General features: G+C 35.9%; 3 protein-coding genes and 1 non-coding gene across 7 annotated transcripts; 1 reads left to right on the plus strand and 3 right to left on the minus strand.

Moving 5' to 3' along the window:
- Positions 1 to 499: 499 nt before the first annotated feature.
- Positions 500 to 7,070, minus strand: LOC111291323 (CLP protease regulatory subunit CLPX1, mitochondrial-like). Its single transcript, XM_089767952.1, has 15 exons — positions 6,231 to 7,070; positions 5,852 to 5,913; positions 5,308 to 5,408; positions 4,870 to 4,953; positions 4,176 to 4,222; positions 3,780 to 3,854; positions 3,625 to 3,702; positions 3,337 to 3,393; positions 3,028 to 3,098; positions 2,827 to 2,926; positions 2,622 to 2,726; positions 2,178 to 2,240; positions 1,940 to 2,062; positions 930 to 1,085; positions 500 to 831 (listed from the first exon to the last, which is right to left on the minus strand). Exons 1-15 carry the CDS (start codon positions 6,819 to 6,821, stop codon positions 760 to 762), a joined length of 1,785 nt encoding a protein of 594 aa, XP_089624078.1. The 5' UTR covers positions 6,822 to 7,070; the 3' UTR covers positions 500 to 759.
- A 1,536-nt stretch (positions 7,071 to 8,606) lies between these two features.
- On the minus strand, positions 8,607 to 24,689 carry LOC111291322 (uncharacterized). 4 transcript variants are annotated; one of them, XR_016346304.1, is made up of 14 exons: positions 21,735 to 24,689; positions 20,660 to 20,787; positions 20,365 to 20,464; positions 19,958 to 20,090; positions 19,796 to 19,859; positions 18,067 to 18,835; positions 12,344 to 12,670; positions 11,242 to 11,859; positions 11,080 to 11,152; positions 10,913 to 10,998; positions 10,477 to 10,596; positions 10,070 to 10,140; positions 8,994 to 9,142; positions 8,717 to 8,902 (listed from the first exon to the last, which is right to left on the minus strand). XR_016346304.1 is itself a non-coding variant. In XM_089767951.1 (13 exons), the coding sequence occupies exons 1-13, from the start codon at positions 24,066 to 24,068 to the stop codon at positions 9,111 to 9,113; spliced, it is 4,830 nt and encodes a 1,609-aa protein (XP_089624077.1). In that variant the 5' UTR covers positions 24,069 to 24,689; the 3' UTR covers positions 8,607 to 9,110. The 4 variants fall into 4 exon arrangements, 3 of the variants coding, with proteins under 3 accessions (XP_089624077.1, XP_089624076.1, XP_022738727.1); XM_089767951.1 differs by having other exon boundaries at positions 8,607 to 9,117; XM_089767950.1 differs by having other exon boundaries at positions 8,607 to 9,142.
- A 75-nt stretch (positions 24,690 to 24,764) lies between these two features.
- TRNAQ-CUG (transfer RNA glutamine (anticodon CUG)) lies at positions 24,765 to 24,836 on the plus strand. Its single transcript has one exon. It is a non-coding gene; the product is annotated as a tRNA-Gln (tRNA).
- A 319-nt stretch (positions 24,837 to 25,155) lies between these two features.
- Positions 25,156 to 25,929, minus strand: LOC111291324 (uncharacterized). The gene is made up of 2 exons (XM_022882995.2): positions 25,792 to 25,929; positions 25,156 to 25,696 (listed from the first exon to the last, which is right to left on the minus strand). Exon 2 carries the CDS (start codon positions 25,671 to 25,673, stop codon positions 25,284 to 25,286), a length of 390 nt encoding a protein of 129 aa, XP_022738730.1. The 5' UTR covers positions 25,674 to 25,696; positions 25,792 to 25,929; the 3' UTR covers positions 25,156 to 25,283.
- Between the last annotated feature and the right edge of the window lie 462 nt (positions 25,930 to 26,391).

Raw genomic sequence — 26,391 nt, forward strand, 5'->3', positions numbered from 1 at the left:
TAAAAAACCTAAATTCTTATAATTACATTTTATTATAATAATTTTAATTTTGACTTTTTCTAAAATTTACCGAAAACATAATGGCATATGTTAATTGATGGCATACATATAAAATTTAATCCTATTTATTTAATTAGGAACTTTATGAATTCTTACTACTTAAATTAAACATTTGTTAAATAAACTATTAATAATGAGGGTATAAGGGATTGTATTTGATTTTATATATATATATATATAATATGGGTATGGTTTGTGCTTACTACATTAAAAAGCGCAATTATAAAAAGCTTAAATCACAAGGTGCCACAAATTATGAGCTGCCGAAGGCGAGGACTGAAGAGTGCAATCAAAGTCTACACAAATACTATGACAATTGGCGGACGTAAATCATGATTTAATAGTATGCATTCGTTTTAAAACTGCAAAATATATAAATATCTTCCAAAATTTTCATTCTAATCATCAAATGCCATAGCTAGCAAGAACAAACCATATGTGATACTTGAAAATATAACTCATACAGCACTGAATTCCAAACACTATCTGATTATTATTGATTGCTAAAACTGAACTGAAATCAACCAAAATATCCATTTTGGGGATGGGTTTGGTTGCTACTTGCTACTTGCTACTTGCTACATGCTAAGTAGAATTAAAACAGCATGTTGTTTCATAAAATGGTGGTAACTGTATGTATAATCTATTAAATTAATGTGCTGTACAATTTAAGTTACATCTACAATTTCATCAAAATCATCACATGCTAGCAACAACTGAAGGAAGCTCCGTTTCCACCTCAGCCTCCCCATCCGATCCCTCCACAGTTGTCTGCAACGCCAGAATTTTTAATATTAGCTACTCACAAATTATAAATACTGACCTATATTACAGTCACATAAATATAATAATGACCAAGTCATACACACCTCCAAGTCCTTCAATTTTTGTTGTGAAAGGTAACGGTCCAATGCACCTTTACCATAAAGAATCTTGGCTCCACTTCCACGGCCTTCAGATCCAATGGCTTCCTCATCAACTACCACTGCATCTATTAAATCATCGCCAGTCCTAACATCCGGTATCTGCAAGCAGAGATATAATAAAATCCATGATATTACAGTTGCATGGTATCTAAAAGCAATTGGTCCAAAACAAATAAGTAATTTAAGAGTCACTGGAAGGAACACAGATACAATCTAACTCAGTGACACTGACACCTTGTTCTAAATTCATTCTAGTCAGAGGTTCGTGTTTTTTTATCCCCATAAACTGAAAGTCTAGCAAAACTTTCTGCTGTATGTTGCAAGATCTCCAAATGCACGCCTGTGAAAGCATCAAGCTGAGCTCAAAAATGGCATTGAATCAGGGTTTATTTTGGCCATCACTCTGTTTGGATAATTGATTGGAGAGAGTAAAAGGTCATTAAACAGTTATGGTCCCACCAGCGTGGGGCCCATAAAGGGATGAACTGGAAATGGTCATTCCATTCAGAGGACTTGTCATACTAACGCTCAAGTCCATAAGAGGCCAAAGCATGCCACATAAGATAGTTCTAACTCCACCGAAGATATCTCTCAAGGTAGGGTCTGTAGCGAGAGAAACAGAGAAGTCCTATTAAGAAAGGTCATTTAGTTCTAATAAGAGAAGCTTAGAATATAATTCTATTCACGACCACAGTTCTAATAGTTCTGATAGCCACCAAAATTTCGTAATTTAATCTGCCACAAGCTGGGGGCAAGCAACAGATTTATGCATTCAGAAATTCTTAGATAGCATTTAGAGTCATGTAATAAACAGGCCATATCAAGCATAAATCAACTTTAATAACTTTCTTCACTCAAATCACCAAATCCACCAACAATGGCTTCCACCATAACACCAGCAATCTATGGCTAATAGCAGGTGACAAAAATAAGAATAGCATAACACAACATACCTCATACATGGCATCCATCAAGATATTCTCCAAGATGGCTCTTAATCCCCGGGCCCCTGTATTTTTAGTTATTGCTTTTCTGGCAATTAATCTCAAAGCATTTTCTGTCATATGCAGTTTGACCTGAGGGAAAGAAGATCAAAGTGAAATTAATTGGTTGTACATAATTGCAGACAAATTAAATGTACTGAATACAAACGGAATTAGCATTTCAAAGTAGGGACATAATTCAACTTACGCCATTTATTTGGAACATCTTTTTGTATTGCTTGCCTAGGGCATTTTTTGGCTCTGTTAGGACCTAAAAAAGTATTGGTTTCAGTAAGAGTAATATAGGAGCTGAATTAAACAATCGCATCACTTATGCGAGCAAGGAATACTTTAAAATAACAATAGTAGCACCTTCGAAGACTATAGTTAAGTAGACAAATTGCATAGACCATTAATCTTCCATTACATTTAAAAAAAAAAACAAAAAACAAATGTCTAGAGATAAAGGATAAGGCAACACAAGTGCACTTTTCATTCTTGAAAACTAATAAAAGAAATTAAAATTATGACTGCAACAGTGACAGCAACCACTTCCTGCCATTCTTCATCACCCCACAATAAACTACTAAAATCTTATTAGAAAAATATAAATTTGCAGACTAGAGAGCCAAAAACAAAGTAAAACATTCACCTGAACAAGTTGTTCTTCAGTTAGAGCCAATAAACTGACAAGAACTGGGAATCGTCCAACAAATTCTGGTATCAAACCATATGCAATGAGATCGCTACTTTCAACCTGCAAAACAAAAGGGGTTCATATAGAATGTGAGTATCTAAAATGTTATGTCTCAACTATTTAGGAATAATTTTCTTATTGAATGCTATAGCGCACTTACAGTCTCCATTAAAGATGATGCCACAGCAGCATTTGTAACACCACCAGCTCTCATGTTTGCACGCACTGGGGCTCCAAAACCAATAGAGGAATCTTGACGTCTGAAATGCATTCAAGAAACTTTAAATTGATATTGGGTAAAAAACTAGCAGCATGTTAAAAGTATTGGATAGAAATATTGTAATTTCTATATTGGTATAACCTTTCTGAGATTGTTTTCTCTATGTCAATAAAGGCACCCCCACATATGAATAGTATATCCTTTGTGTCAATCTGTGAAAAAGTATTAAGAAATCAACAGAAACAAAGCGGTTCTGAATAGAGGTGGAAATAAGCATGACAATGCACGACCCAGCGAAGTTAGAGTCATAGAGACTTTGCCATGATGAATCCTGATCAAATCTTGAAACAACAACAGCAACATGAATATCTTATCCATGTGCTTGACATAGAGCATAATGCAAATAAGTAAACACCCATCAAACACTGTTACAAAACTGAGTGTATGTACCTGAATATTTTCACCTCTAGGATGCTTTCGAGCCCCCTTCTCAGGAACGTTAACAATCTGGATAAAAAAAAGCTCCATGGATCAGCATAGTGAAACACTTATAAATCAACCCAATTAAATACTAATTACAATTAGTTATTAGTTGGTTTATGAATAGATAACAATTTGCAATTTCATCTGATCCAGAGTTGATCCATAACTAGAGCCAATAATCCTAAAATCTGGTGCCACAACTTCTAATTGTCATTTACAATATAATACTCCACAGTTAGCAAACCATGCACTTACTGTTCCTTCTAGCATCTTTAGTAATGCCTGCTGAACACCCTCCCCAGACACATCCCTGCTAATGTTAAGGCTCTCAGCCTGCATAGCAAAATGTAAGAGATAAAGAAAGAACAACAAAAAAGCAAAAGAATTTTGCACAGAAGAAGGAAAGGAACCTTTTTGGTAATCTTATCAACTTCATCAATGTAAACGATGCCCTGCTGTGCGGCTGCTACATTATAGTCAGCAACCTAAAAAGTGCATAAAAGAATATTCAAAAAGGGGGTATCAATCAACAACATGCATCAGAGTACAATGCCAACAAATTCCTCATGAGATAAAGAAGTTCCATTTACATTATGCTGGCCCTACCGCAAGTGAATTTGATATGCTAATCTAAAAATCTTTCACTCTTACTAATTCTACTTTAAAGTTTATCATATGAAGACCTATCTAATGTAATGTTTATATTCATAAATAATAAAGTTAACTTCAGTAAAGATAGAAAATGCATGCCATTAAAAGGTAAAGCTTTTTAATTCATGTAGAGTACATAAGGCTCTCGAATTTACCACAAGAAGCTTGTATAATATAGATTCAACATCTTCACCTACATACCCTGCCTGCAAATAGCATAGGAAGGACACAACTTAGTTCCATACAGCTGTTAAGTAAATAACCAAATTTCAAAAGAAGAGGTATAATCAATGATGAAATATTTTCATAAAATAGATGAAGAATACAACAAGGAATTATATAAAAACATATATTCACTCTTAATTTCATAAAATAAAAATGCCAAAGAAATTCAAATTTATTATGATTGTCTACAGCTGATGCACGGCAAAGAGATATTCCCTTCCAGGGGGACACCGACAGAGAGAGCATCAAACTCTGGTAGTAAATAGTACTCCTTCCATGAAGATCCTTGTGGGGAAGACGGTACAATTGAAGGGAAAACCCAGTTTACTATCAATGTCTATATGATCCATTGAGCAATTTGATCATCTTTGTTACCTAAGTTTCATCTAAATGATACTCTTTTACACAGAGAAGACCAAAAATAATCCTAGAAGCACATCAGGAATATAGAAAACAAAACAAAATTCCATGACCCATGTAGGTTATTACACTTAATAAAACAGGACTAAGTTGTTTATCGCACAGCTAATTAAATGAAAGTGAAAAGCACCAGAAGAGGAAATTAATTCATATAAGCAGGGAATTAATAAAGACATTTAATCAAAACAATCAAGAGCCAGCAGCCTGCCTGAGTCAAGGTAGTTGCATCTGCAATAACAAATGGAACATTCACAAAGCGAGCCAAGGTCTTGGCAAGTAATGTTTTCCCTGTCCTTGAAACAATGTCAAAAGGGAAGATGTGAGACTAGTAACAGAAAATAAAGATGATTATAGTCAAATAAATATCAAAACTACCAAAGATAATCTAGAATTGACTGGAAAACAAGAATAAGATATCCATTGTAGTAAAAAATAATGAGTAAAAATGGAGGTTTATAAATCCTAACAGCTGTATTTAAATGTTAAAATAAAGAGGTTAAGACAGTAATAAATTAAGTTAACTGCAACTCAATCAAAGAAAACCTCCCTTGAAAGGAACCTATGTCAAACAGTTAACAATCACCAAGTGGATATATAGAAGTAGAAAGCTCAGTTTGCACGCCTAGTATGATGAAAAATTACCTGATCCGGTTGGCCCCATTAAAAGAATGTTACTCTTCTCCAGTTCCACCATATCATCATCTAGTACATCTGCTATACTGCTACCTGAATCTCCTGTAGGCCTAGCTTACCAAGGAAACATGTTAATAACTGATATTAACCATAAGAAACAATAGACACAGCTACCACCTTTTTGAAAGCTGACTTTCTAATTCAAAGCTATCCTTGATATGCTCAAAACTCACTAAACAATACTGGCAATAACTAACTGTCACAACTAATAGGAATAGAAAATATCTAAGGATATTCAATATTCTAAAATTTCATTTGTAATTTTGTATTGCTATGACATTTTCCTTTTTCTTTTCCTTTTCCTTTCTCTTCTTTTTCTTTTTTCCTAAATATTTCAGATGTGTGAATCAAATGGTTTCTAGACATTTGCAAAGCTCCATGTCTAACAATTAACTACCTCAACCATCTACTGTTATGAACTTACAAGTGTAGGAATAAAATGAAGGAAACAGATTAAAACAAGAACCGCATATCCTGAAGGTACTAAACTAACCGTTTCTGTAAAGACTCATGGTAGATTCTCATATAGTGGTTGTAAACAGCCACTGATAGAACCTGCATTCATGGCATAACATTAGACCAAAAAACAAAATGTTATCATTCAATTTTGACCACCTCATCAATGATAAAAACCTACTCCCCTAAGTGGCAGTGTACTAACAACCCTTATGACAAATGCAGAACATAGTTCAACGTCTTAATAAAAACACAAATTAAGATAATGATACGCATACAGCTTCAAACCGATCAAGTATAATTAAGGAACTAATCAATCAATGTAGTTTCTAATTTCTAAGTACTTTTGTTGAAATGGAGTAAAATAATTATAGTAAAAAAACCTCCAACGCCAATAAAACAATTATAACCATCACCTTCTTTGCCCTCTCCTGCCCAATCACAAACTTATCCAATCCTCTACTAATCTCTTTGGGAGTCGGAAAATTATGCCCCAAATTAGATCCCCCCCAACAACCATCCTTTGAACTTGGCCCAAACCCGCCTCCAGAACCCGTACTCGCCCCTCCACCTACTCCTCCTCCTCCTCCACCACCAGCACCACGGCCCAAATTCACCCCCCGAATCGCAACCCCATCCCCAGGAGGTTGCCAAACCTCCGGTGGGTCCCCATGAGAACTCAACACCGTACAATTATTATAACTCAATTTCTCTCTAAATTCTCTATCGAAATCCTTATTTAAACCGTGGGAGTTCCTCCTAATATCCAATAATTGGGAACCCTTTTCCATGAGTTCCCCGCGAAGCGAGACGGGCTTGAAAGAAGTGAAGTGATAAGGAGTGCTGACAAAGTGGTCGTCCCATTTGGTACGGTTGGCGGTACAGTGAGAGGAGCTAGCCATGCGGCCATAGTGCATGAAATTAGATAAAAAATGCCTGAATTGAGAGACCGTTAAAGAGGCTGTTTCGACGGAAGATTTGGATCTGAGGGCAGCAGCAGCAGCCATGGAAAGGAGAAAGATAGACAATTCAAAGGAAATTTGGGGGTCAAAGAGATGGTAGATTTCAAGGGTTCTTCAAGATGAAATTTTTTTAAAGGGGCTAGAAAATCTAAAAGTTGAATTGAAATTGGGTTTTTCTTAGATTTGCGATTATCATGAATATGAGAGGGAATTATTTGTTGGAAGTAGATAGAAGGGGAAGAAAAGATCAAAATGTGAAGAACAGACATATTTTATTCTAAGGATAAAAGATGTGAAAAAGAAAAAATAAATAAAATATCTAATTACAGAAGAGGACATGTAAGTTTAGGAATATCCTTCGAGATATTGGGGGGTAAAAAGGGTAAAAAGTAGATAAAACGACGACTTTTTTGGAATTAAAATATCAAAAGATAATTCAAAATTTTGTTAGCACAAAATGTCAAAGAAAGATTATTGGAAAAAAATTGACATCAACTTAGTTATACAAAATATAAAAAAATAAATTAAATCATGATATCAAATAATAAAATAAGAATTTGGTTTTTTTTAAGTTTTTTTATATGTTATATTTTTAAAATAAGGTACTTGTTTTTCTTAAAAAACTGCGCACTTCTTAAAAACTACTATAAATAATTTACTTATAATTATGGAATTACGAATCAAATGGCACCAACTGAATTGAAAAGTTGACGAAGAACCAAAGAAAACTACTGTAAAAAATTTAAAACTAAAGATAATACATGTCCATTCACTTAAAAAAAGCTATCCAACTTTGCATTTTTTTTATTTTCAAAACGCTTCTTTTTAAGACAAATTTTTTTTTCACTGTGTCAAATTCTAGTGTATTTGATAACAATATATGTATGGACACTTTCCAAATGGATAACATTATCTGAATCTAAGTAATGGTAAATAATCAAGGTTGAATAAATAGCATTTGTCTTCTGTTGAATGTAACATTTAATCTTATAATTTTGATAAAGGCGTTTGGTATAGGATTGGCTTGATTAATGCTGCAAATTCCCCTTATAGATTTGTCATGCAGAAATGTCCAAATGGGCAAAATATTTAAATCATGTCTCACTATTGCTTTGTTAATGGGCATTCATCCATAGAGGGGTAAAGGGATATACTCCAAATCTTTTTTTGATCATAATCACATTTGGCAACCCTAGGTGGACCAAGCCTTCAAACAAGGAGACTAAGATGCTAGGGTCAATATAATTTTGACATGATTTTCAACAACTTACCCATTTTTTTCTGGATGGTAGCCAGAAATGGTTAAAGTAAAGAAAGAAACAGATTGAAAAGGTTCTTTTTTCATCAAGCTAATTCAATGATTTTCTTGTCTTAATATGACATTGACACACCAGCCAACGATAGAATTGCAGACAACAGAAAAAGGAAAAAAAAAATGAAAAAGTTGGAAGACTGTAAAATCATATGGTAATAATGTTCATGAAACCTTCTCAATTCTCACACAATATTGCATTACAGAAAAGAAAAAAATTTCTGACATACATGTCTCGAGTAGTCTAGTTCATTCTAGCAATGAAGGCTTGTATTTGGGCAGGTTTGACACAAAAACCAGCTGCACAATGCAGCAGAAATAATCAACATCCAAGGCTGTGGAAAACAACTTAATAATATTGTTGCAGGCTTTGTTAGTAAAACCTGCTCTTAACATATCTGCAACTACTTTCTTTTATGGGTTGGTGTTTGTGGAGGGCACAGCCACAATTAGGCTTGCTTATCTCCATTACATGCACTGCAAAGTGACTGATGATGACAATCTCAAGCCAACAAATCTAAGGCCTAATAGAAAAACAATTTGATATTAAACAACATACTAATTTCTACATACCAAGTGAAGCATTGGCTTTGCAGGTAACTTAACTAGTCATCTGTCATATAATTCCTAGAAAGTAAAGCAACCATTTTATTGGTTTCTGTCTTTTTTCCCCTTTTTCTTGCATCTAAAACAAATGTATGCAAACTTAGTCTCAACATCAACATCAACATAAAAAGAGACCTTGCTGTTGGCTGTTATAAGTAGCCCAGTACTGAAATCCACATCTATTGTCTCTAAAGTTCAATGCATCCAGCTTTGCCAATTTGTCAAAAGACGCTCAAATAAGTGAGTAGCTCTATGGGACAAGTTGATGTCTACCCTCCCTCAAGTTTTTCACTGCTTACCTCTATAAACTTCCGTGGGAGGCTTAGAATTGCCATCATAGTATCAGCAACAAGAGTAGCATATTCATCATGCCAGTCAACAAGGTAGATCCCCCACTGCATTGGCTTATCAGGTGCTTAACACCTCCCCCACAACAACATGAGAAAGTCTTAAAAGAAATCCCCTCGTCAATGAAATGAAAAACTGAAATGAAAATAGTAAATCCTAGTTTTCAATGGTATGTAAAGTCTAGTTTAAATTTTACATTTTTGATCCAATCCATGCAAAACTGACCAGAATGTTTTTTCCATCACTGCATCATGAATGCATGTGGCATTTCTGTTAGCAAGCAAATAGTATCTAGATGCTGGTTGTAAAAACTCAACCATCAGAAATATTGTCGTAGGTTTTAGTTCTAACCACTTGCCATTGGGTTCACAATTTGAAAGGCAAGCATACTTTTGGTTAACAAAGAATAAAGTTCTGATAAAGAACAACAATTACATCATTTCACCATACAATCTCTGATCAACATTTCAATAAGTCTCTACACAGAAAATTTGTCTGCAGTAGATTCAAAGTAGACCCTAACATGCAGGGCAAGTCAAAATTATGTTAGGATATAACTCAAACATCAGTTAATAGTAAATTAGTAGATTAATTGCCATGTTGGCTTTCTGCCTTCAATATGGTCGTTTTATTCATCTATTTTATATTAATAACGAGTCAAATTTACGTTCATTTGCCTTTGTTCATAAAATAGTTCTTTGCTATTATGTTGTGATTGGTTCCCATCAAATTCTATTAACAGCACGCTTCAAGGAATCTGCAATTTTATCAGATAATGAAATTCCCCATAGCAATTAAGGAAGCTCTAAGGAATCTGCATATTTTCTCTAATGGTGAAGCTGCCCTCCTAACTAAAGAAACGGTGGACGTACTCCAGTCAAAACATATTCATTTGAGATAGCAACTTCACATGTTGCAGCTACTTAAAAAGACATCTAACAATTATCCCAGACACTTTTTGACGAGACTGACACTAGATTACAATCATGAGTAGGAGATAAGAGGTAAAGAGCAAACATGACCTTACTTGAGTTTTGTACTCAGATCTTTGGCCTCACTTACTGCAAGATTTGCAGCATATATTGCCATCTTCTTCACCTATACAAAGAATACCTTGCTTGAATAAGAAACATCTTTATATTTTGTAAACTAAAGCAGTCAAATTTGAGTAGAATTGACCACAAAAAGCATGCCATAAATAATATGCAGTTGACAAACATCTGTAATTTTGTCTCATGAACATCAAAGCCAGTCTTTCTAAATAATAATGAGCACTTTGATAGTACAGCTATCTGTACACATGAGTCATCACTTGTGTTTTATATGTGCAAAGAGCAAAATTAATTTAATATGTAGGGACCAGATAAACTATGTGCTGCCTAAAAATGAGTAAAGTAACATGTACCTCCAATTTTGGCAAAAAAAAACATGTACCTCCAATTTGTCTTCCTTAGCTCTATGGCTTTTCGGAAGCAAGCGAAACTCCTCTGTCAACCTTATGCACTCTTGCACATTTTCAGGGGACACAAAATCAAGGGCTACTTTAATGCATGACTGGAAAATAAGGTAAGAAAGTGTTAACTTGAATAAGAAAGCAATATCAAAAGGTTAATGAATAAATGCTGAATTACCGATAGTGGTTATAATCAAAACAGATCTGCAATATCCCTTGCCTTTGAAATAAAGTAATATGTAAATACAGATCAGAATTTGAGTTCAGGCACTCAAACTACCTCAGAGAAACATGCATCTCGGTGGAGGACAAAACACAACCACATCATGCAAGAAAGCAAGTTTAGATAGGGTTTCTAGCATTGCCATATAACAAGCTTATCAAAAAGAGGCCTAATGACTGCCAGAGGAACCTCACCTGTCTATTTCTTACTTGATGTGGGCATCCTGCAGGAATGAAAACAGCTTCACCAACATGTTGCTCAAATGTCCAAGGTTCAACATCTATAGAACAATTTTCCATTAAAAAGGATAGAGTTGATTTAGTGTATAGTGAAAAAGACTTTAACATAAGAAATTTCTTACTGAACTCCTCCTTCAGCTGCCTTTTATGTCTCTCACTGAGATAAAGGGTCTGATCATGAATAGGATGAATAACCTAAAGCACATGTTGCACATCAATTTGAAATAATTTTCCTAAAAATATAATCCCAACGGGCAATGGCATGAGAAGGCAGTGATACGCACAGAATTTACAGGAAGATTACTAATGTGATAGAACTCTTTCTGATGCTTCCATAAGTACTCAGTTAACTTAGGTACATCCTCCCTCCGGAAAATATCCCAAACAGCAGCACCATATGCATTCTCTGAAGACTGGTTTTCTGTAACAGACTCTCTAGTCGTATTTGTATCAGGTCTTACAGACCCTAAATCCTCAATTCCATTAAGAGAACCCCCCTTGCTGATATTTTGTGTTTCACCCACATTGTTTTGATTATGTTCTTGATTAAACATCATTTCCTCCATCTCATGTTTAGCATCAAGTTGATGTGAAAATTGAAGTTCTCCAGTGGCAGTGGAGTTCGAGCATGAATCAACACCTGGCAAGGAGAAAATATGCTCAGCCACATCCTGAATCTTGCCTACACTATTGTCTAGTTTTGCAGAATATTCAGGATTCTTGCTTTCATCTTTATGATGTCTCTTTTGCCTCTTTCTTCTGAATATCCGTGGCACCTTCCGTGTCTGACCACAGCAATATGGATGCAAGTTTTCAGCTTCATATTTCTTCTGCAACTTATCAATGATTTTATTCTGCCATGGCGGAATTTTAACATCAGTCGTGTGAGTCAGCACATTAACCTACATAGGAGAAAGAGAAAAGTTCAGAGATTCTTGATCCGAAGTGGCAGAGAAAGAAAGAGAAGAGAAACAATAACATCAAAGTAAAAAGCCAAATTACATAGTGAGAAATTATCCAAATCGTAGACAGGTGAGGAAACAGAAAAGCAGATCATGCTTTTAAAGTGAAATAACAATTGTCCTGAGGCAGTTGTATTATTGGCAAGTCAAGCAATAAATCAAGGATTAGTTTAAGCATTCTCCTAGTCATAGAATATCAAAAGATATAGGATTGGTAGAATTACGAATGTGCATGCTTCGAGACATGAAAACAGACAATTTAAGAAATGGCATTTCTTATATGTAAGTCTTGAACAAACTAGTTGATCCTGTCAAAGGTAAATGAACAGAAGAAAAGTGATGAAAAAAATCAATACCTTTGTAGAAAGCAACAATGCCTTACACATAAACTTTACCAACAGTTATTCTAAAGATTATTGCATACCGCATCAGAAATGTCACAATGTAGTTTTGTCACTGAATCACCTCTGCCAAGTTCTTTCAAAGATCCATAGGCAATGTACGTTTTGGGTCCCAAATCCGGCTTCAAGACAGCAGGAAGTTTGGTAGCAAGATTCAGGATACCGGAACTTGGATGAGTATAATCTTTAAAAGGAAGCATAGCAATAAATTCAGCACCATGCCTAGGCAAACACTCTTCAAATGAATTTGATGCAGGCCAATCCTTCAACTTCAACATTTCTGGCCATCCGTTCCTATACCTACGACCCTCCAAGTAGCCTTTGAAGAACCGAAGAATATTTATTTCAACCTACAGCATCAAGAACAGACAAAAAAGCAGTTCACATTTCAGTTTGTGCAAAATTACTTTTAGCATAAATCCATGTGCCATTCTGCCACATAAAGTAGCAGGTGACATCTAAATATGTACAGGCATATGCAAATATGCAAGACAGACACAGAAGAACAGAAAGTACTCAAGAGGCATTCAAATCTTAAAAAAAAAAAAAAAAAAATCAGAAAACCTGAAAACGGCCAATGCATTTAATAAACATTACTACTAAAAATTTTTCATTTCCTGCTCTACTCACCCAAAAGTCTTGCCAAGGAAATGATACTTTTGACTGAAAACATGTACGTTATGCATATACAAATAATGAGGTACTAATCTATACTCATAGACAAGATCCAAGAAATGCCTTAGAAATTGGATAATTAGAAGTAGAGGACAATGGAAACTGGAGTTTACACAAAAAAAGCCAAATAATAATGACTGTTAGACATGCTATACAATTATGATGTGAACCTTACCTCTGCACACCAACCATTATCCCTTGAAACTTCTTTTAGTTTTTGACTCATGGATCTAACACGCCAAGAAGGAAATAAAGAAGATAATAGCAATGAGACAAAGGCAACAATGGCCCGCTGGGGTGAGTATGTATGTCACTATTGAAACTACTAAAAACAATGAAAATGGAAATAACTTCTTAGCTTCTTTTGAATTCATTGCAGATGTTATAAAGTTTTCATTCAGTTCTGTAAGTGTAGGAAAACACTTATTTACAGCTGGTTGTAATCTTGTAATCTATATATTTATATTTGTATCTCTAGAATTAAGTATTTGTATCCCTAAAATTAAGAACAAAAAATTAGGATAGACAATCCCTCAATTATAGGATCAGTTTTTAAGGAAAATTTAGTTTCCTAGTTTAACCCCTAGTTAATTATATATAAACTTTAAGATTCTTATATAATTCTAAATGAGCTACATTCAGTTTATTTCTTAGTTTTCCACACAGTTTTATTTCTTAGTTTTTTCACATGGTATCAGAGTTTTAGGCTCTTATCGGGAAGCAAAATTTTCAGCCTTCATTGCTGACTTCTATTTTAGGCCTTCATTGCCGAACCCTGTTTAGGCCTTCATTGTCAAACCCTATTAAGGCCTTCATAGCCATTCTATTTTTCCTTTCTTTAGCCTTCATTGCTATGAGTCATTTCTAGTTATATCTTAAGACTTATTTCAGTTCAAAAAAAGATATCACTACCACCCAATTTGAGGAAGTATCAACTGAGAAAATTACCAGAGTACTACAGATGTCTCGGAAACAAGGAGAGTTCGACAAGGAAGAGATTGAAAAGCTAAAAAACCTATTGAAAACCCTTGAAAAGCCTACTGTGGTATGTTCCTTGAGTAAGGTCTCTAGTTCAGGTAAAGCTTCTGGTTCTCATGGATTAAATGTCTCGGTTAAGCTTATTACGAGTTCTTAGGTCATTGACTCAGGAGCCACAGACCATATGACACATTCCTCACAAAAGTTTAGTATAAATACCCTGTGTCCTAGTAATAAGAAAATTGTTGTTGCAGATGGTTCACTTACTACAGTGGCAGGAGATGTTCAAGTGAATCCCTCGTTTGTTCTAAAAATGTTCTTCATGTTCCTAGATTGTCTACTAATCTGATATCTATACAAAAACTTACCAGAGATATGAATTGCAAAGTGACTTTTATCCCTCTTATTGTGAATTTCAAGACCAGAGTTCAGGGAAGAGGATTGGACTTGTTAAGGAGAAGGATGGACTCTACTATCTTGAGACATCAAATAACACAAGTAATATCAAGAATAGTTTATCTTTGTCATTTCTTTCTGAAAAATCTTCCAATAAAGACAAAATCTGGCTTTATCATTTTCATCTTGGACATCTTTCTTTTGGAACTTTGAGAAACATGTTTCCTTCTTTGTTCAAAGGATTAAATGTCGAAGATTTTCATTGTGATGTTTGTGAACTTGCAAAGCATAGACGTGTGTCTTTTCCAATTAGTAACAAAAAAAGTTCTACTCCCTTTATTCATAGTGACATTTGGGGTCTCTCTACAATTCCTAATATTTCTGGTGCAAGATGATTTGTTTCATTCATAGATGATTGTACCAAGGTCTCTTGGGTTCTTTTACTTAAATCCAAATCAAATGTGAATAGTGTGCTTTTAAACTTCCAAAACATGATCCAAAATCAATTTGGAGTGAGAATCAAGAGATTTAGGTCTGATAATACAAGAGACTATTTCAACCAGAGTCTATCCACCTATTTCCAAAAGGAGGGGATTATCCATGAGTCATCTTATGTTAATACTCCACAGCAGAATGGAGTGGCAGAGCGAAAAAACAGCCATTTACTAGCCACAACCCGAGCCTTCCTTTTCCAAGCAAATATACCCAAATCTTACTAGGGAAAGTTGTTCTCACTACCACACGCATTATAAATAGGTTACCTTCAAGGGTTTTGGGATTTAAAACTCTTATGGAACTACTTTCACAATTCTATCCCAACCTTAATACCACAAACAATCTCACACCTAGGATATTTGGTTGTACATCATTTGTTCATATTCACAGTCATAACAGGGGAAAATTGGATCCAAGAGCGATTAAGTGTATCTTTATGGGGTATTCCTCAACTCAAAAAGGATATAAGTGCTATCATCCTCCTACCAAAAAATTCTATGTGTCTACAGATGTCACTTTTGAAGAAAGTAAACCATTTTTTACTCAACCTTATCTTCAGGGGGAGACTTCATTCATGGAAGATAAGGATAAAGACTTCTTTTTGCTTGAGTTGTCCTCTTCTTCAACATTTTCACCCATTAATTCTTCTGAGTCGAAATCTGTTTCTGCTAAGCTCAAGTCAAACACTGAATTTGAGTCTGAACCCATTCCAAATACAGAAGATGTGACAAAGGATAATATTATTCTTAATTCTATGAAGGAATTACAGGTGTACTCAAGAAGGAAAGTTTCAGATCCTGAACCAGTGCCAGTCAAAAACCCTGATCCTAACTTTGGAAATAAGGTAACTATAGTTTTTTATTTTGTTTCTCAAAATGAGCATGAATCTCCTAAAACTATAACTAGTGATTATGATCTACTTATTGCCATTAGGACAGGAACCAAAGAATGTACTAAGTATCCACTATTCCCAATCTCTAATTTTGTGTCATTTGAAAAATTCTCACCATCCCACAAAAATTTTCTTGTGAGCCTAAACACTATTTCTGTTCCAACTACATTATCCGAGGCATTATCCAGTGAAAAATGAAGGCAAGCCATGAAAATAGAAATGGAGGCTTTAGAGAAAAATAAGACATGGGAATTGGTAGAGTTACCTAAAGGAAAAAATCCAGTAGGGTGTAAATGCATTTTCACTGTAAAATACAAGGCAGATGGTACTGTTGAAAAGTATAAAGCCAGGTTAGTGGCTAAGGGCTACACTCAAACCTATGGAGTGGATTATCAGGAAACCTTTGCTCCAATTGCCAAGATGAATACAGTTAGGATTTTGTTATCATTGGCTGCAAATTACAATTAGCAGCTTAAACAATTTGATGCAAAAAATGTTTTTCTACATGGTGATTTGGAAGAAGAAATATCTATGAAGATTCCACCGGGATTTGGGGGTCATCTAGAAGCAAACAAAGTATGCAAGCTGAAAAAGGCTTTATATTGCCTTAAACAGTCTCCTAGGGCTTGGTTCGGGAGATTTGCTAAAGTGATGCTAGCAATGGGATATAAACAGAGTCAAGGAGATCACACATTGTTTATCAAGCACTTTGATTCAGGGAGAGTCACAGTTATATTAGTGTATATTGATGATATAATTGTAACCGGAGATAATGAAAAAGAGAGAATCTTTAAAATAGTGTTTGGCTAGAGAATTGAGATAAAAGAGCTAAGGAGATTGAAGTACTTTCCAAGAATTGAAGTAGCTCATTCACGGCATGGTATCTTCATCTCACAACAGAAATATGTGATGGATCTTCTAAAGGAAACTGGGAAGCTTGCATGTAAACCTGCAAATATCCCTATAGAGCCTAATCATAAAATTGGAGAAGCTAATGAAGATGCTGCTGTAGATAGAGAGATGTGCCAAAGATTAGTTAGAAGACTCATTTATCCCTCACATACTAGACCTGATATAGCATATGCTGTGAGTGTGGTAAGTTAATTAATGCATAGTCCTAAAGAAGTGCACCTACAGGCTGTTTACCGTATATTGTACTATTTGAAGGCCAATCCTAGAAGAGGTATCTTATTCAAAAGAAATTCGAAGCTAGTTCTAAAAGCATATACAGATGCTGATTATACAGGTTCAATAACTGGTAGAAGATCCACCTCAAGCTACTGCACTTTCTTAAGTGATAATCTTGTGACTTGGAGGAGTAAAAAATAGAATGTGGTGACAAGATCAAGTGCTGAAGCAGAGTTCAGAGCAATGGCTCGAGGAATTTGTGAACTAATATGGTTAAAGATTATCCTAGAAAACTTGAAAATCAAGTGGGATGGACCAATGAGACTCTACTGTAATAACAAGTCTGCAATAAGCATTGCACACAATCCTGTGCAACATGACAGAACAAAACACATTGAAGTAGACCGGCATTTCATAAAGGAGAAACTAGACAGTGGGTTGATTTGTACACCTTATATATCAACCAATGGTCAACTTGTAGATGTATTGACTAAAGGTTTCAGCAGTGCAACATTCCAAGAAATTATTTCCAAGCTGGGAATGGAAAACACCTATTCACTAGCTTGAGGGGGAGTGTGGGAAAACACTTATTTACAGCTGGTTGTAATCTTGTAATCTGTATATTTATATTTGTATCTCTAGAATTAAGTATTTGTATCCCTAAAATTAAGGATAAAAAATTAGGATAGACAATCCCTCAATTATAGGATCAGTTTTTAGGAAGATTTAGTTTCCTAGTTTAACCCCTAGTTAGTTGTATATAAACCTAAGGTTCTTGTATAATTCTAAATGAGCAGTTTTTCAATATACATTCAATTTATTTCTTAGTTTTCCACACAGTTTTATTTCTTAGTTTTTCCACAGTAAGCACTAGACAAGATGAAACATGATCTCACCAATTGATAGCATAAACAATAAATGCTTTCATTATTCAATTGCAACATGCTATTCAATAAAAACCAACTTAGACCATTGATAACCAGGTTGAAAACCATAGATCAAATACCTTAGTTTTATCACATAGAAGACATAAAAGTTCTGAATGTAGTTATAAAAAGTCAAGATGTTCATGAAGCACATAGCAAAGAAGGAAAAAGAGAATTAGAATTAGAAATGGATCAGTAAAATGAAACCATTGAATCACAAAAGAAGCCTTTAAACATGCTAAAGAAGAAAAGATACCTCACACCAGTCCAAGCAATCAATTGCTTTAACCCTCTTTGCCTCCTCTTTTAATATCTTTTTTGCACCTATAAAAGCCCTCCACATAACCATTGGTTCCCAACTAAGACCAGAACTTTTTTCAAGTACATTTCTAACAATAACAGGTTCACCTCGCATCCAATGGATTTGAAAATGCTGAACTTTTTTGTCTTCAAACTGCATAACATTTGGGCAGTAGATAAAATTATCATGACTGTTCTCTCTATGAGCTGCCTGTCTAACTTCAAAATTTTTTGCTTCATTTCCTGCAGATCTGTTGGTTTGACACAAAGAACATCCTTCAGAAAACTCGATATCGGGTAACTGAAAATTAATGGTAAGTTCCTCGGCACTCTGAATCAGTTGGTCAACTGTATTAGCTTCAAAGAAGCGTCTCAGTGAAAGTGTCTCACTACCACAACCACCCCTATATTTTGGAGGACAAGGAATCCTACCATCTGCCTCAGATCTCCAATCAAGAGCATTAAATGACATATCCGAGATGCACTCGTTTGACACAAAGCTCTTCCAACCACATCTTACTGTCACTGCAGGAATCTGGTCATCTGAATCTGTAGCTTGACCATTTACTCTTTCAACAGACAGCTGGTGAGAAGATTTTGTTTCATTACCTCCAGGCTGAGATCCTTTTCTAATTTCATGACAACATGTGATACATAGATCATAAGAACAATCAGGATTCGGGCAGCTTCTGTGGAAATTGCCAATGGATGTATTGCAATTGTCACTGTCAAATAAGAAGACATTCATAGTCATAATATCATGTAAATATGTGTTGCCTTTTGACACTCGAAAAAATAATAGTCATGGCTGCTAGTACCATTAACAGCAAAGCTAAAAACTTGCAACTATTGAATATAACCACACATCCAGTTTTCTCCAGCCAAGAAAATAGTATCATTAAATAGTTATTTATAACAAAAATATCTTTAGATGCAAAATTCATAATAAAGATGAAAATACAAAAGGCAATAGAAGACAGCTAGAACTGTCAACAATGATGCATGCCATTATTAATAAACAATTTCTCTACTCCAGAGAAAGGATCATTAATAAATGCCCACATTTCTTAATGGCATGAAATGGTTTTGATTTCCACAAGACAACTTAGACGGGGCCAAGCAGACAAGTGAAGGACAAAATAATGGTAAGTTATATGAATTGATCTCATCTTATCTGCACTGTCCTAGGCTAACCCTTTTTCCCATCACATCCTACTAGTTGAAATATAAGATAACTACACTAATTACCTCTTCCCTAAAATTAGTATTATCAGAAAATATTACATCTCCTATCCTCTTACAAACAACCCCATCTTTCAGAGCCACATCCACTATTTTCCCTACCATTTTTTATCTTAAAAATTTAGAAAAAAAATAAAACTAAACTGCAAACAGATAACCATGGATCTAAATGACATCTTCTATTTATATAGAACCAGACACCAGCCATTCCTTCCGTCCTGATTTTAGGTTTACAAGTAATTCAGTCTCATGTTTATTAAAAAAGCAAGAGAGAGATAAGATGTAAAGAATATAAGTTGTTTCCAAGTAACCAACATGATAATCCAATACCTGCCGACCATGTTTAATAAAATAAAACAAATACTTGAGACAATCAATATAAAGAGAACAAAAAAAAAAAAAAAAAAGTTTCTCCTTGGGAATCAAAGAGTATGAGATGATACCAATACACTCGATCGTCATCATCTAACACAGATACCATTATATCCTGTTCTGTCAATTGCTCACCTATGAACAATAAGGAGGCACACATCACTTAGCATTCTGAACATCATCTCGTATAAAAACCAAAACTTACAGAAAGTAGTCATATCACATTATGGTACCACGTATACTGGTTTCCACCTCTAATTCAGTGTGTTGCTCCTGTTGTATATGCCGAAGGAGAGGCAGAATTTTATGTAGCAAATAAAGCAACTTTTGCAGTGTGATATTTGTATCTGCTTCATCATGTTCATCCTGTCAAATTAGCATGTGACATTTGGCATCAGAATATATGCCAGGAGACAAATTTAAGATAGCTTGAACATCGGAGACAAAGAACTAGGCACTGCTCAAAAGGTCCTTGCTCCTATTGGTCTTCTCAGGTAATGGCCCAAAATAAAGCCTCATGCTGGCCAACTAAACCAAGTAGTAGGAAAAGGCTTTGTTGTTGTTTGTATCACCATGTATAGCCACAGAAGTTAAGCAAATGAAACAGAAAGAGAGAAGAAAACTAACAGAAGGCACATACCATGACAATTAAATTCTCCCTGAGGCATAATCTGCAATTACAATTGCCTTGACAAAATGGACAAGCAACTTCTATATCCTCTCTTGTTTTCTCTGGATACCTGATATAACTCATTTGAAATGGCATTAGATCCCCTTCATATTTACAGAATGGATATCAGTGTTCAAAACAATGGTCTAATGAAATATCAATTATAATACAGATGCTAATTCAATAAGCCAACTTAACTTCCAAAGCTGAAGAATTTAACTGTTCTCCAGATAACAAGAAGAAGAGATTTGCAAGATCTATTTACCATTTTGCAAGGCACTCATAGCAATAGCGTTTCATTTTGCAACTGGAGCAATTGACAACACTCTTCTTACTCCTCCAGCACTGATGGCACATCAAACCCCTGTGCGCATTCTTCTGGCTGGTATCATCCTGACAAAGAAATCAAGCTATAATAACTTGCCAGTTGCCACCAGAAATTGGAATTGAGACATTCAGTCAATGTGATTTTACAATGAATTTAGCTGAGACAATGGAAAAGAAAATTTAAAAGTGAATGTAACTTATCCTCTCATTTTATAAATAAAATGGCTCCCCTCCTGATGGCTCTTAACCAATGATTACACAGTTATAGGGGAGAAAATAGCAAACTCAAACAATTTGGACACAGTAAACAAGCACAAATATTGCAAGAGATGCCTGGTAACTTATGGGCCTCTGATATCTTTTTAAGCATTTGGGGGAGGAACAATAAAGTAACCTAACAGCCCGTATGATGTCCATTCCCATCTCCTACCACTCAAAAGAAATGTGACTGGCCTTGACAGCAGGGATCTTCTATATTCCCACACCAAAAATCTCCCTAACCAATACCAAAAAAAAAAAAGACCGGGGGGGGGGGGGGGGTGCGGGAGGATAGAGAGAGAGTGTAAAATTTACTTCAAAGAAAAAAATTGATTCTTTCAAAGAAATATCTGTTTATTTCTTTATGCAAATCTCCACTATACATGAGCCATGTAGCAAAATACAGAAAATATAACTGCAACCAGTTCAAATATTTTGGAAACCTTCTACAGCACTCGCAAGTCAAGCTAAATCTTCAATTCTATTCTTTTTAGTTTAGGGATTTCCTTTTGGCAAAAGAGTATGTCCTAATGGGGTATCAGGAAACAACAATATCAGAAGTTTAATTTATCAACATGTTCAGTATTCAAAAGCAGCAAATTTGCTAACATTCCCTGTAGTCGTCCTCACTAACAGATTGGGTGTAAAGCTTTATGGTTTAGTTATTTCACATACATGTTGACATGCCCTAAATTAATAATCTCTTTCAAAAACCTCATCAGGATTATGAAAAACATGGTTATGGAAAGACTCACTAATGAAACTGAACTTTCTGATTGACTACTACACTTCTTTTTCCTCCCTCTACTCTTCCTTTGAGCATTGCCAAAACCAGCTGTTAATACATTTCTTTTCATGTTTAAACTGCCTCGGACACCAGCTGTGAACCCTTTCCTCTTCATGTTTAAACTGCATTGAAGATGCTTACCTGAAACACCCTTGCCCATTTTCAAGTTATTTCCTTGTTCTACTTGTGCCTGAGACTTGTCAATTCTATACTTCTTTCTCACAGACTCCTTGCTAAAAAAAAGTTTTCTCTTATTCTTTGCACCTTTTGGTCGGCCTCGTTTCCACTTTTGCTTTCGACCATCATTCTTGCCAATAACATCCCCACCATGATGGGCTTCTTCTTTTGCAGAAACAGTTGGCTCCTTATTCTTCAAATCCTCTTTACACCAATGTTTAACCATAGGACCCATGTTCTCAGAGTTACCTTCATTAGCATCCGAGTGAATTCTCCTACCTTCTTTGTCTACAACAGTATTTATCTCACCCAAAGTAATAGCTTCAACAGGCACTACCCTATCTTCCTCCCTTTCAAGGGCAGTCCTCACTAAAACAGATCCCTTATCAACATAATAGCCCTCTAGAATTTCAACAGGCACTCCGTGAGTCTCACTACCTTCTTTATTTTCCTTCTTATCCTTTGAACCTTCGGGCAAGCATTGCTTATCTTTTGATTGCAATGTCTGCTGTTCACTTGACATTCCAAGTTTTTCATCACTAAGCCTTTTCTGCTTATTCTTTGAACCCTTTGGCCGGCCAACTCTTTTCTTTGGTTGGACAGCATAACTTTCCTGCTGAATTCTATCTGCACATTCACCCACAATTTTACCAGACAGATCGTGATTTTCTTCAGCAATTATTTTCATCTGATTCTTAGAACCCTTTGGTCCACCATGCCCCCTTTGTTGGCCTTGTTTCTCTATCCTTCTACCCCGATCATTTCCTTCTTGACTACCACCACCAACTTCAGAAGGTATTACCCCATCTCCTTCCCATAAAAAGTTAGTTCCCTCGTTTTCCAAAGCCATAGGCCTCACAGATTGATTTCCGCCATTATTAATGCCCCCCACTATATGACAATACATGTCTCGATTCTCACCTGGAAGACTTATCTCTGAGCCCTTTACCGGAGCTTGTTTCTCTACTGTGCAAAAAATCTCACTTTTAATCGTACCATCATCACTAACTCCACCTAACCCTTTAATGCCTTGTCCGGCAGCAAGAATTTTCTTCTTATTCTTTGAACCCTTTGGCCGACCACGCTTAGGCTTCAACTGCACAGTGTCATTTGCCTCAACATTAACATCTTCCTGCCCATTCCCCTTTTGCTGACCCAGATTCACTTTCCTTCTAACAATTTCAATTTCATCTTCTCCTCCTTTGATGCATTCACCTGAAAAACTTCGCATTTTCTTTGAGCCCTTAAGAGGATCTTGCTTTTTAACCTTATTATCACTTAAACCTTCAATATTTTGTTCATCACCAAGAATTTTCTTCTTATTCTTAGAACCCTTTGGCCTACCACGCTTACCCTTAGCCTGCCCCCCCTCATCTTTACTGCCTTGGTGCGCGCCTACATTTTCAAAGGAACCACCTTGACCTCCGTTTCGCTCACCAGCAGCAAGGCTTTCAGTTTCACATCCGTTTGCACATGCAATTTCGTCAAACAAGCCCTGAATGCCTTTACCATCCACATTGCCACACTCAGCTTCACCAGAAAACCACTGGATTCCTTCAGCACCAACATTCAAAGCCTCATTTGATCGACCACTTCCACCAAACAGGCCTTGCATTAGTCCATCAGCAAGACCTATTCCACTATTTCCAAATGCAACCCCACCAGACCCACCCATCTGAATTTCCCCGCCACCAAGACTCCTAAATACACCATCTTCAACAAACCATGGCTTGCAACCTTTGCAATCAACAACTTCACCATTATTTCCACCAGTTTCTCCACCAAACCCTCCTTGAACCCCATGAGCACTTTCACGAGACCCAACAATCCCAAGTCCAAACCCAGCTTCAACACCCCAAAGCTTAAAAGTTTCACCTCCATTCACACCCCCATCTTCACCAAACCACTCGAAAACACTCTCAACACCACCACTGCCTTCACCAAACCAGCTTTTAATTCCCTGATCACCATCATTTCCAGCAATGACTTTGACTTGTTCATTCCCATCATGCTTCCCAATTTCTTCCACCACTGGACTTGTACTCCCTTGACTTATTTCTTGACGCTTTCGCTTCTTTCTTTGAGTACTCACTTGAGGTCTACCCTCACTGCCACTTGCACTCATCTTTCCCAAACTCCACCTTTTTTGCTACTTCTTTGCAAGGAATGGAGAGAGAGAGACCGTTTATGGCACAAAGACTTACCAGTCTAAGCTCTCTCCCTACACCTCCAGTTTGGGTGCAGCTTCGATATTGATGTTGATCATTATACAAGGAAGAGCTTTTAAAAGGGCAGTTAGTTTAATTGAAATTTAACGCTTTCGGCACAAAATATTGAAGGAAATCAGCTGGCTACCGCACAACCTATAAAAGTTAACTAAAATTAAGGCAGTAGGAACAACAAAACCTAAGAAAGGACATCCCTTGAGTCATCAAACAGAAGTAGTAAATGCTATACAAGTAATAGATGTAGGAGTCTAGCAGTCAGTAAATGTTGCAATTCTGAAGAGACAAAGAGAGACCCGGAGTCATCAGTTAAATCTCACTTGTCAAACAAAATAAGGGTTTATGGTTCTTTGCTGTGCTGTGTTAAATTGGAATTAGGAAAAGGGCAGCGAATTTATTTATGTTTGGACCAAAGGACAGTAAGGGGTCCCACCACTAAATAGTACTTATTGTTGACAATTCAAAGGTGGTAAGTGCTCGCTGGTAAGTAAACACGTTTAGATGCTGCGACACCACATTGCGCCCATAGACTTACTTGGACATAGGTTAGGGAAATATAGATGTTCATCTCGTTGAACATAGGTTCCGTGAACATGGGATCCATGGTCTAGCGGTTAGGACATTGGACTCTGAATCCAGTAACCCGAGTTCAAATCTCGGTGGAACCTTCCAGTGATTGTTTTTGTCACTCCGAGGCCATTTGAATCTACTGGCAGAATGGTTGGACATTGGAGGTTCTGGGCCTCACTTAGGTATCAACTTGGATTATCGCTCCTCAACAATTCCTGTTTTTTCTATTTGGCATTAGGATTCTGTAATTTACAATGGATTGGCATATACTATATGATTATTTATCGCTTTGAACTTGTTGGTTGTTGCCGCATTCATTTGGGAAAACAAATACAGCATCAAAATTCAGTTTTAAAGTCTTCAAATATTCCCATTAAAGATCTGTATCAAAATTCAGCGTATACATAATCCCAAAAATAAATAAATAAATAAAACCTAACATTGATCATCATCAGTACAAGATTTTAGCATTTGCAAACTCGAAACCCAACATCTTTTCTTATTTTCATCCAAAAAAAGGGGAAAAAATCTAAAAATATTCAGATTTATTTTTCTTTCAACTTCTCCTCTTCCTTCATTTTCTTCTCCCACCTACGTTTCTTATAAGCAAGCAACATCTCAGGCATTTTCTGCATCAAAGTTGCAGTATTCTCCCTTTTCTCAGCAGCTATTCTGTCGCACTTGTGACCTTTCATCTTACTTTTCATCTCTTTCCTCTCTGGATCGTACGGCCAATCTTGGCCTGCTAAAAGCACTTCCTTTCGGAGCCTGGCTCGACGTCTAGCGCTGATGCCCAGAGGCTTCCAGGCTCCAAGTTCCCAATACCCCCACACTCCCTTTGATAACTCAACTTTGTACTTAGCCAATTTCTCACGCCATGGATATTGGTATTCCCCAACTGCCTTCACCACAGATTGCGCTGCTTTGCCGGCCATTAAAAATAATTCCTTTTTGGATCCTGAGATAAAAGAAATTTCATTTAATAAAATGTGTTTGGTGAAATTGATTGATATAAAAGAAAACAAAATTTTGAAGCTTGAGATTAACACTTACAGAAGAAGGATCCGATGGATGACGAAAAGGAGACACTTTTTTCAGCTGAAGCCTGGAGCAAGACTGATGGAAATTAGGGTTTTTGCTACAAAGCAGAAGAAAATTCAATTAAAAATAGGGAATGAGATTGGGCATTTTGGGCCCAACTCATTTTGTCGGGCAAGGATGGAACAGCTTGCCAGTGACTTAGGCTACATAAGCGGTTCACAATAAAAATGGGCCAAAAGACCCAAAAAAATTACTGAATTGACTCGCACCCTTCTGGTTTTTTTGCTTTAGGAAACTTTAATTCGGAATCGGATTTTGCTGTTTCAACAAAGTTCACAATATCTTGGATTACGCTTCCAAAGCTTCAATGATTGTTCATTAAAATTTTCTTGTAAAATTTTATAAAGTCAATATCTTTCATTGATAGCTCTAATTTCAAAAATATTAGTTATTTATGAATGAAAATTAGTATCACAAACATGGTTATACTGGGATAGTAAAGGAATATTTATTGATTTGTTATCAACAGTAAAAGTAAGACGATCTGTTAAGACAAAAAATAATAATTATTTATGAATAAAATTATTTCCTAGCAAGATGTCTCCATACATG

This window comes from Durio zibethinus, chromosome 11 (genome assembly GCF_047325235.1).
Source record: "Durio zibethinus cultivar Kanyao isolate XHJ-2024 chromosome 11, ASM4732523v1, whole genome shotgun sequence".
Classification (NCBI taxonomy): Eukaryota; Viridiplantae; Streptophyta; class Magnoliopsida; order Malvales; family Malvaceae; genus Durio; species Durio zibethinus.